The following is an 11,112-nucleotide window of genomic DNA, read 5'->3' on the forward strand; positions in this document are numbered from 1 at the left end:
TGCACACTCAACCACGCTGCAGCTGAATGCAGAGGAAAACGTGTGAAAGGAGCACACAGGTGTGTGGTTTCCTAACGTTGTATGGACTGGTGCTCTCACCTTCTCAGCATGCTCTTGTCGTCCCACTCTATACGGTTCTGCTTTTACATCTGCAAAGGCTCCTTTGCTTCATTTGCACGCCTCCGTCCAACGCTTGGTGCTTTATACATGGAGCAGACCTTGCCTCTCTGGCTGTCCCAAATGTTTTCTCCTGCTCTAGTGTTCCAGATTAACAAAGTTCAAATTGCCAGACACATCGAGGCTGTGAATTCTCAATTGGAAATCATGGGGGCTGGAGAAGGATGCTCCATTTCTAATTATTGAGTTAGTGCCGCTCCCCACGTCAGCTGCATCCAAGACAACCTCTTGCCCTAAAGCACTGAGATTGGAAATTTCAATAGGACGTCATTTCTTCTATGCCAAAATTTGGAAGAGTGCAGCAGGGCCTCCCTAATCCAGGCTTTCAAGTGGCAAGCAACCACAACTCCGGCTTGCAAGTTTCTGACAGTAACAGTTCATTTTCCGCATGTGCTGGGACAAGACCTGGCAAAGCTTTCAGCCTATACTCTACAGCAAACAGCGCTTTACATCCTGCCAGCAAAAACCTCTGCCTTGAGTCTACATGAGCGTGCTCTCTCTCTGCCAGAGAAGTGTCAGGATACATTCCTCAAAAGATGGTTTTATGGTCTTAACTCAATCCTGACACTTGCTTGTTCTGAAGTTTCCAAGAAAACATCATACCTCTATAACAATATTGAACAGATAGTGCTACAAACAGTAAATGAATCTTGATGAGGGCCATGACAACAGTTGGGAAGAGAGATGCAGAACCTTCCACCTCTTACTTACTGCTTCCAATCCAGCCCAGATATGCCGTGACCAAAGGGTAGTTATTTTCTACAAACTTCTCTGAAATGAGCCAACAGTTTCAATGCAGCTCTATCAGTCAGGCCATCTACTTCAGGCCTCTCTTCAATAATTAAAACACCTTCATTTTCACAGTCAGCCCCAGTGCTCAGGGTTCTGAATGTCGAGAAATTGAACTCTGCTCGCATTCAGAGCTGAACTCGCAACAGCAGGCACATCACTCAGCTACAGCTCCCCTGGAGAATTCGGTCTGAATTCAGGTAAAGAGTAGTTTTCAGAAAGCCCTATGCCCCATTTCAGAAAAGAAGTTGTGCCTGTTGATGAGTCTCAGAAAGCATGTTAGGTCTCTCAAGTGGAAGCCATTCAGTAGCAGAGGTTTTATGTCAGGCAAACATACCTGTTTAAAAGGCAGAAAATAAGTGATGTACATTCAGGAGCCTACAAAAAAAGTCTTGAAATATTGGACAAGTTTTTAAAGATAATTTCTAGAACAAACATGAGATTAAGCATATACAGTATAATTAAGTCATCAATCTTCAACCCCAAGATGTTGTGCCATTATTAAGAATGTTTTAGTGGTAATTTGAATACATTTTTAAACATTCAAAAGTGTTTTTAAAATTATTTAAATTGAATGTAGCAGAAGTCATGCTATACTTCCAGTTCATAATACCAAATCAACTTCCATTTATTATATTTTCCTTTCAGCTCAAAACCTTTCCACTGCAGAAGAGCTGAATTCATTAAGAAAACCTTACAGAAAGGGCATGCTTGGATCATCTGCATGAAACTCTTAAATTAAAAAGGAACACCGTCTTGTAATTACATTTCTGATTTCCACTCCCCAATCTGACCTTAGTACTTCTTTTCATCCAGAATAATTCTTGCACAGCATTTTCTCAGTGCCAAAAGGACCAGATGATAGTGATGGACAAGTTTTAGCCTCTTGAAAAGCTGAATCATGGATCTGCAGTTGTTCAAAATTGTTACTAGCAGGTTTTAAAATTAGGAAGGCTGGGAAATCCTGGCTTAAAGCAGGATGTGACCAAACTGCTGCTATTCAGCTTTGCTCAAAATACTTTCCCACTACCCATGTGAAGCTGAATAAGAGGAGGCAGTGCTTGCTCCTTGCTGCATCAAGCAAAGCTAGCCTAGACTATTCCCTCCTTTTATGATGAGCCAGACAAGGTCTAAAAAACTACTGAATTCCACCAGAATAGGATCAGTTTTGTTTCCCTTCTTCCCTACAGCCATCAGCTGTGTGTGTCCTGTCTCACATCTACCTTCCAACCACTGCTCAGAAGTGAGCTGAGGAACCCAGAGAGCTCCAGACACTTGAAGGGCTTATTTAATTCCTCCGTTTGAAAACAATCCCGTATTTTGCTCAGAGACCTATCCATGTCACAACGCAGCTTTGCAATCTTGCACCTCGAGGGTGCCAGCCTACACCACAGTATTTACCCTTCCTTACTGCATTGGTCTACTAAAGATCTCTTTGACACACTACAACATTAAATTCCTAAAAACTGTCATTCTTTTCAGAAAAGACTTCCCAAGGAAAAATACCAGTTAATTATGATGAGAGGTTCACTACTAGCACGCCATTGTCAGTTCATTAAAAAGCAGATGCTCAGCCATGCAGTGTCTCACGCATAATGCTGACAATAGTAAGTTATTAGCAAAATAGGCTAAGTAATATCTAACAGGCTCTTCTGCAAGATTTCTAACCAATTCCAATAGTTCAGCAGTAACAGTTTGAGGGGGACAAATAGAAATCACACACAATATGTACAGGCGATTGTATCACTTGGTGTCTATTTGGCCAAACACCACATCCACTTACTCAGCTGAATGCAATTAGCTATCTGGCATGCCCCCCATTTAAATGATGACAGAAAGGAAGTGAATACTCCACAGTATTAAGAGTGTCTGCTTTGACTGTAAGCAATTCTGTGCTTGAACCTTCTTGAAGGAGAATGGGAAGAGCACACACCATCTCAGAAATAGCACCTGTTTCCTGTGGACACCCTTCAACCTATCAAGCAAAACACAGCAGATCAGAAGCTGTACTGCACATGTGTTATTGGTATATAGATCTGCTTGAAGACATTTCCTTGGTTCCACAGGTTACTATTTTCAGCCCACCCAAGTCTCCTCAGAGTGTTAAGGACGCAAACACACCATGCCAGGCTTCCATAGGTAGAACTGAGGTCAGTCATTAAAAGAGCAGGATAGATTCTGACGGATGCCCTCCCCAAAAAATGAAAACACCACCTACCTCATCAAGTAGAGCTAAGTTATCACAGGAACCAAGAGGAAAGGAAATTTAAGTCCTTACTAGGCCCACTCAGAGGAACAGCATTGGTAACACAGGGTTTCAGAGGGTGAAAAAAAATCTTAGAATAAAAGAGCTAAGTTACAAACTCTGGCTTATCAAAGAATGGCAGTGCCATCTCTTCTGCAGAGAATGACTCGGGGCACTCCTCATAATATGGCAGGGGGTGCTAACAGGTATGTTTGTGTGACTTCCCAATATACCTCTGGTGCAAAATTCAGCAAAATCATGAGCTTGGGAAGAATATTTTGTAAGGGAAAAAATCCAAGGCTTGTTTTACAGGAGCCATCCCTGACTGCAGGCAGGATCCCACCCATCCTGCCTGCCATAGCCAGGGAGTAAGGCTGCATGAAGTGTCTCTTCCTCAGTTATCAGCGATTACATCCATTCCAACCACCACCCCAACAGATGTGCAGAAGAGCAAGGGGAGATCAGAGCCTCTTCCCTCCACTGGCATTTTGGCACACGGAAAGGGATGTTTCACCAGCTACAGACCTGCTATAGGTTCACCCTCCCCTAGAAAAATACGACACCTGGGTGACTCTCCCTTCCTCACAATCATCCTGCCAGGTGACACCAAAGGCAAAACATCCTCATGGGTGACCTTTCCTATAGGTGTGATGGCATAAAAACAACACAATCCTAAGTCAGCACGTGTTTCTAGCCCAAGCTGTACCTCTCTAGCTTCACACTAGCAAGATAGATTTTCTGATCCTTGCATTGTCAGTAAGTGCATGGCTTGCCCCTTGGATATCATGAGTGCGAAAAAGTGGGTAGCTAAAAGAAATGAAGAATATGCCTTTTAGATGAAGCTTGGGTACTGTTGCATTTAAAACTTCACCCCAATGTCAAAATGCCTATTTAAAAAGGACTGTGTTTCTGTGATATGTGGTACTGGGAAATTATTCAGGTTAGATATTTTGTGTGTTCTTCCCATACACCATATTTATTCCCCAGCAAGGAGCTGAAGGATGAAAACACTTAGGTTATCTACATGAGGCAAGCCTGGTCACATGGATTTAAGAAACGATGATCTTAGTATCTGAAGCGGTATCCAATTTCTAACAAGAAATCTTTAAAACACGGATTGTTGTTTAAAAAGCACTTCATACTTCAAATCACCCATGTAAGGGTTCATCACTAGTTTTAACCTCTGCATGTTAATCACCTTTATAAAGCGCTTGATGGAAGCAGCACAAAACATGCTTATCATCAATAGTGTGGGGAATCTTTAGTGGAAGACATACTGGCGAGCTGTTAGGGCTCCCACATTGTCTGTTTGATTCAAGACCTAGTCTGGAGGGATTCTCATGGTGCAATTTTAAGAAATGTTTCTTTGGAAAGATCAATATTTCAGAGACAAGTGGAATGTAAGAGGCCAATGAAAATGCTGGAAAGTCAGCAGTCCCCAATTCTGTTTGCAGATGACAGTAACTGACGAAACAAACCCCACTTACATGTGGTGCTTGGTAAGTCTTGGGGTCAGTCCAGACTCATGGCTTAGTAACTGACTTCAAAGACAGAACTGACTGTGTATCAAGCTGATAGAAGGAAATTGTCTTTGAAGTCTGTAAGATTCTAGAAAACATTTGCAGCCTGGAGAACATCATTCTTAATCTGTCATCATGGCTGGATGCAGAAAGGAAAAAAAGAAAAGTCTACCAAGCCAGTAAATGTTTTTAATCATTATAGAATAAGGATTTCACCTGATACATGTTGGACAAGATAGTTTACATTGGTAAGGGACAGGCCTCAGAATTGGAGCTACAGTGTTCTGTCCCATTTACCACGGCCAGAAAAAGCTCCTACTGCCATGTGTAGAAGGCTTCAACTCTCCGTCATAGGATGGATTTGGCTGTGGTCTAGGTCTGGAATGATAGGGATTCTCAGGCTTGGGACGGTCTGTCTTCACTTTTGTGACCTGGAATGAAAGTGAAAAGAGGTACACTGCAATTTTTCTTGTAACATATAACAAATAAAACCGCATTAAGCCAACAGCTCTGAAAAGAAAGCAACATACATGGCTTTTGAGTCATGCAGCAGAAAAAAGAAGTAGTCATTCATCCATTAAAATTAAATGCCAATGAAGTTCAGTGCTGACTTAACTAGAACTTCTAGCGAGCTGGCTCCCCTCACTTTTAAGGTGGTACGTTAATTCAACATTATACGGTGCCATGAACATGCAGGACCTAATGAAGGAAAGGTCTTCTTAGAAGCTTCTGTAACACAGATCAGGATGAGAATAGCAGTAACTCATGTCAAATGGGGTTGTCAAGGAAGAGCAGGATGAAAAAGCACAACTCACCTAGGAGCATCATGCATATGTCAATTATTGAACAACAGTTTTAGGAAACCCTAAGATTTGTGCACCTCCTTGAAGTATGCTTAGACAGTAAAATCTGGTTTCCATTTACATCCAGGATCCCCTCCAGATGTCAGTGAAGCTACAGAAGGGCACAATGAGAATTCTGCCTTGCCAGGACAGCACACCTCAGCAGCTTTCAAAACCGCAGCTGGTTTACAAACAAGACTGACTTTTGTGCAAGTGTCTCCAAACAGTCCAGTTTCTGTTGGTGCTCCAGGCAAATAACCTCAGTCTCAAATGTAAGACGCACAAACAAGCTAGCAGATGCTCAGTGCTGTTTCCTTTTAGGAACTCTCATTCAGAGCCCTCAAGGAGTATTCCCAAAATAAAAGGAATATCAAACAGTTGAAAGCATTTATTTCAGACCCGGTGACATTGTTTTCCACCACTCCACACTCGCAAGTACTGGCTAACAAAGTATAAGCGAATCAGCAGAACTATGGTATGGATACTACTGAGAGCTATTCATTACCAGATATTTTTCCCCTGCGTCATTAGGAGGAATGAATTTTTTCCTGTTATTTCCTGCACACTGAACATTTAGCTAACTGAAAATGAACTGCATCTTGCTTAAACATTTTTTAAAGTAACTATAGTATTAATTTTGTGAAGAACTGAAAGAGGGAAAATATATGCTTTCTCCTAAAGGATACACCCTACCAAGTGGTTCCAAGTCTCCAAGGAAGTAAGATTTACTACTATCAAAACGTTCTGTATATACCTGTATTAACAAATGTAGGACCACAGGTTTGAGGGCAGATTGTGTAAGTGAGATCACAATAGTTCTACAGCATTAGATTTGGAACGTCTAATCAAGATTTCTCTTACTGACAAGAACACTTTAAAAAGGTCCACAATTTCTTAAGAATAGCAATGCCTATTTAATTTTCAAACATAACAGGTCATTCTCTGCCCCCTTCCTCAGCTGTTGCCTGCTGTGTACATTTCCATGGCAATGCTTTTCATTCTTTGCAGTACCTAACCAGTGCTACATGGTCCTCTCTGGCTAACCTATCTGCCACTTTTCTTCTGATTCACAGTTTAGTGATTCAGAGTTTGTTTATTTGAGCAACAGCTTTAACCCACTCCTCATTGCAAACAACCTGTCTGACATCAATCAAAAGATCAAAGGGGCAACTACTGCTAAGAGAGTTCATGTAGATTTTAAAAGCCTGCTGATGCCAGAAGAGATTGGAACAATCATATATTAGAGATAGGCCAAAGCTGCACCCACCCTTTTTTGATGCGGGTGCTTTACTTAGAAGTAGTGATTCTGAAACCAAAGCTGCAGCTTGCAGACGAAGGCAGCATTGTAAGTTTTAGAAATAAGCTTCATTTCTCTATAACACCAAACTACAACAAAAAGTTCATTAGTCCTTAGTGGCTTTCCTTCCTCTGTGAATGAACAGACTTGTCAAATATGGCAAGTTTTGGTCATTTTTTTTGGAACACAAGAAGCATTATACAGGGAATAAACATTAGAAAGATATGAGCTAAAGGCACTGTCATGCTAATATGATTAGTAACAAATAAAATTAAGTAAATAACCTATTTCTGAATCAAGTGCTACTGATCAGTTTCAAAATCAACATGTCCCTATCCTCAAAGTGTGTTGGAAAGTTGTCCAATTTTACTCTAGTTCACAGGCTTCAGCAGGACATTAAGAATTCATCAATAACTTACCACTTTCTACATGGGAAAAGATGTTATTTAAGGGAAACACTGACAAACTGAAGCCTTTCAGCTAAGGAGGAATGGATAAACGTCACGTGGTATGCTGAAACAATTTCCATTAGACGGCATTAGAAACGTTAACACTTTCAAAAACACTGGTACGAATGGGAAGCTTAATTCAAGCCTGGAAGCACACCAGTATTCCAGGTTCAAGTGAACCTATCAAACCAGAAATAGAAGCACTAGCACATTATAAAGTCCACCTTTTATTAAATCACGATGCAGCTTTCAAAAAAGGCTACCCTAACCATGTTTTAGAGAATTAAACACCATGCAGAATGAAATGACACAGAGGGAGGGAGAGGTACGTATAAAAGAGGAAAACCTTTCAGACGACATTTGAAACAAGATGGAGAAAAACAGGTGGGTTTTATGGACAACAGGATTTGATGAAAAGGTTTTTAAATCATTGCTGCAACAGCATTAAGCCAACCTGATGTCTCATTTGCCTACCAGTTAGAAATAGTTTTAGATACGATGCTTGAAGAGTGACAATATCCAAGGAAGGCTGGAGCAAGTACACAAAGGGAAGTGATATTAACTCTTCTTTGATTTCCTAAAGGCAGTAGCAAGCACCAACAAGGAGAGACAGGCAAAGGCATGGATAGGATTTCTCAACAAAGAATTACCTTAGACAAATGCCCCAAGTCAGGTCTCACCCAGCCCAGCTTCTCCAGCACACAATCATCAAATGCCGCCTGCTGTTTCCGGCATCGACGAAGCTCCAGCAGATTGGTATAGTCAATACAGGTCCAGTATTCAGTAAAAGGTTCTGCACAGTGCAGCTTTACATTCCTGGAAAAGATTTTGGAGAAGATAGTTCATCAAAGATCCTTACTTCTCTTGCATTAATGTCAGCCAAAAAACATATACATCAATTTCCTAATGGCCGCAATACACTAGTTATTTACTACGTTAGTTATCCGAACACCAACTAGAAAGAGGTGGTCCAGTAACTTTGGAAGAAAAATTAGAGTAATAACAATTATTTTGATAAGGTGCACAGCACTTTAAAAGAGTTCCATTTAAGAAGAGCTTACTGCCTAAGCATATTAATATATAGTTTGATATCATTCTCAATGGAGGTAGGTATTAACCACTGAGTAACCACAAAAGCCATACAATTAATATGATTAAGCTGAGAACAGCCATCAGAGACTATTCTTTCCACGTACATGTCTCATTAGTTCATGCTTATTTTGATAAGAAAAAGTAACATATTCTGCACAAAGATATTTAATTGATTCCAACTCAGTTTTGACTTCTCAGTTTTGCAAGACACTCTTTACACACTGGTAATGTTTACACTGCAGTAGCACTCAGATGCTGCAGCTGGAGAAGGCTGGATTGTGCTCACTTCCCTAACAAAGAAAGGTGCTGAGATCCCCCAAGGACCCAAGCTAACAAGAACATGGTCCAACGTGCTTGTAAGTATATAATATTGGTCACGCAAGTAAAGTTCTCACTTGTAATAACATATTGCAAGAGGAGAAAGGGCACGCAATGGAGGAGGAAAACAACCTGCAGACCAAGTGCGAAGATTTAACACACAGCTAAAAGCTGCCGAAGCACGCAGACCACTGCCTCTAGGTTAAAGCAGCGGTTCCCAAACTCTGACAGATTGCACAGTACCAATTTAAAATAATACAACCTTCAGTACCACCAGCAAATTTTTGTCATTTCAAGTAATTATAATAAATCTGTTAACACGTACCACTGACAAGCTGTCTGCGTACCACTGGTGGTACCCGTACCATAGATTGGGAACCGCTGGTTTAAAGGGTTCTGAAGTTAACATATCTGCTTTAGACATTTAAGCCAAACCAAACGGTCCCAAGGCCGAGACTGCAAGAGAGAGGTAAAGGGAAAGGGAAATGAAAAGCCTGGGTCACATTTCACGAACAACCAAAATCTGCTCCCGAACGTGCTGCTTTCTGCTCAGCAACAGGAGCTTAGCCCATCACGGACCCCTTCAACTGAAGGCACAAGGCCTCCAGAGTCCGAGGCTCAGACCCGGCAACAAGAACCTCAGGAAGCAATGCTCTTGCCTTTCTTGGGATCAGGGGTAGCTCCACAAATGAGCCCTGCACCTTACCCCGACCCCGAATGCCATTCCCCTTCCCTGCCTGGCTTGCCACTACCTTCTGCTCCCCACTCAACTGCTGATCCATCCTGTGGTCCCTGCACCATCTGCTGCTCGGCCTCCCGCTCCCTGCTCGGGTGCTGCTCCATCCCATGCTCCCTGTGCCCTCTACTGCTCTCCCTCCCGCTCCGTGCCTGTTCTGCCTTCCACCCCCCATCCCCTGCCCGCTCTGCCTTTCATTCCCTGCCCAATCTGCTGCTCTGCCTTCTACTCCCTGCCCCATACGCCCTGCTCTTTCTGCTCCTGGCCATTTGCCGCTCTGCCTTCAGCTCCCCCATCCTGCCTCTGCTGCTCTGCCCACGGCTCCCAGCCCGCTCTGCTGGCTGCTCCCCTACTCCCCCCACCACCCCACCCTCAGCGTGGACCTGACCTGAAGAAGTTGAGGGCGCAGCGGTTGACCTCCTTGCCCTCTTGCAGGCACTTGCGTGGGTCCTTCTCTTCCCAGCGACACAGCGCAAACTCCTTGTTGGGCCTGTCGCACTGTGAGCCATAGTGGTGGGCCGCTGCCTTCAGCACCGCCGAGCTCACCAGCACCTGGGGGGCGGCGGGGAAGGGGCATCAGACATGGGCTTCCCTGCGCCCCTCAGCCAGGACCATGACATCATCATGGGGGTCAGCCTCCCCTCCCCAGCCAGGGCTGTGGTGTCATCACAGGGTCAGCCCCCCCGGGCTGTGATGTCATCACAGGGGTGAGACCCCCCCAGCCGGGAGCTGTTACGTCATCATGAGGGGCAGAGCCTCCCCTCACCCCTCAGCTGGGGCTGTGACGTCGTCACGGGAGTCAACCCCCATCCGGGGGCTGTGACGTCAACACGAGGAGTAGAGCCTCCCCGCGCCTCTCAGCCGGGCCGTGACGTCATCATGTCAACATGAGGGCAGCACCCCCTCAGCCGGGGCAATGACATCATCGCGCCAACAAGAGGGAGGGGCACTTCCGGGGCGGGGGGGCTCAGAACCCCTTAGCTGGGGGCCGTGACGTCAGCGCGCTGGGCTAGGGTCTCACCTCATGCACTTCGAGCTCATCGAACGTGGGCAACTCCCGTGTGTGAGGCATGGCGCCGCTCGCTCGCCCGTCCGCCCCGCCCCACTCTCCTTCAGCTCCCCTTCGCCTCTCGCACAGGCCTCGCAGCCCCTGCGCATGCGCCCTGGACCCCGGGCGCCACCGCGCATGCGCCGCCCGCCGCCCGCCTGCGCATTGGTCGCGCTCGCTTCGCTAGGCCCCCGGGGGCGGGGTTGGGTCTTGGCCCCGCCCCGAGCCGCGGCCTCGCCCCCCGGTTCTGCGGCCGGGTTGCCATGGGGACGGCGCCATGGAGGTGACAGGCAGCAATTACATCGGGGGCCGCGCGCGGGGCAGGTGGGCGGGGCCGGTGTCCCCCTCCGTGTCCCGGGTCACGTCACGTATCCTGCGTCCTGCTTTATGTACCCATGTGCCCTGTCCCGTGTCATGCACTGCCTGTCCCGTATCGTATGTCCTGTGTCCCACATCCCGCGTCCTGCTCTGCATATCCCTGGCCCCACGTCTCATGTCCCGTATCCCACCGTGCTCGTCCTGTGTACCGTGTCCCACCTCCCGTGTCCCGCATCCCGCCGTGCCCGTCCTGTGTACCGTGTCCCACCTCCCGTGTCCCG

At 45.3% G+C, this 11,112-nt stretch overlaps 2 protein-coding genes across 3 annotated transcripts in view; one reads left to right on the top strand and one right to left on the bottom strand.

The window, feature by feature from the left end:
- Positions 1 to 4,900: 4,900 nt before the first annotated feature.
- On the bottom strand, positions 4,901 to 10,601 carry NDUFA8 (NADH:ubiquinone oxidoreductase subunit A8). The gene is made up of 4 exons (XM_019540987.1): positions 10,487 to 10,601; positions 9,854 to 10,017; positions 7,970 to 8,135; positions 4,901 to 5,162 (listed from the first exon to the last, which is right to left on the bottom strand). The coding sequence occupies exons 1-4, from the start codon at positions 10,535 to 10,537 to the stop codon at positions 5,025 to 5,027; spliced, it is 519 nt and encodes a 172-aa protein (XP_019396532.1). The 5' UTR covers positions 10,538 to 10,601; the 3' UTR covers positions 4,901 to 5,024.
- Positions 10,602 to 10,759: 158 nt separating this feature from the next.
- The window catches only part of MORN5 (MORN repeat containing 5), a 16,418-nt gene continuing 16,065 nt past the window's right edge, over positions 10,760 to 11,112 (top strand). The window contains exon 1 of one of the 2 annotated variants that reach the window (XM_019540988.1): positions 10,760 to 10,837. In XM_019540988.1, coding sequence (XP_019396533.1) covers positions 10,791 to 10,837 — 47 coding nt within the window. In that variant the 5' untranslated portion in view covers positions 10,760 to 10,790. The remainder of the gene's footprint in view (positions 10,838 to 11,112) is intronic. The other variant, XM_019540989.1, reaches the window with a different exon arrangement.

This window comes from Crocodylus porosus, unplaced genomic scaffold (assembly GCF_001723895.1).
Source record: "Crocodylus porosus isolate Cpor-Errol unplaced genomic scaffold, CroPor_comp1, whole genome shotgun sequence".
Lineage (NCBI taxonomy): Eukaryota > Metazoa > Chordata > Crocodylia > Crocodylidae > Crocodylus > Crocodylus porosus.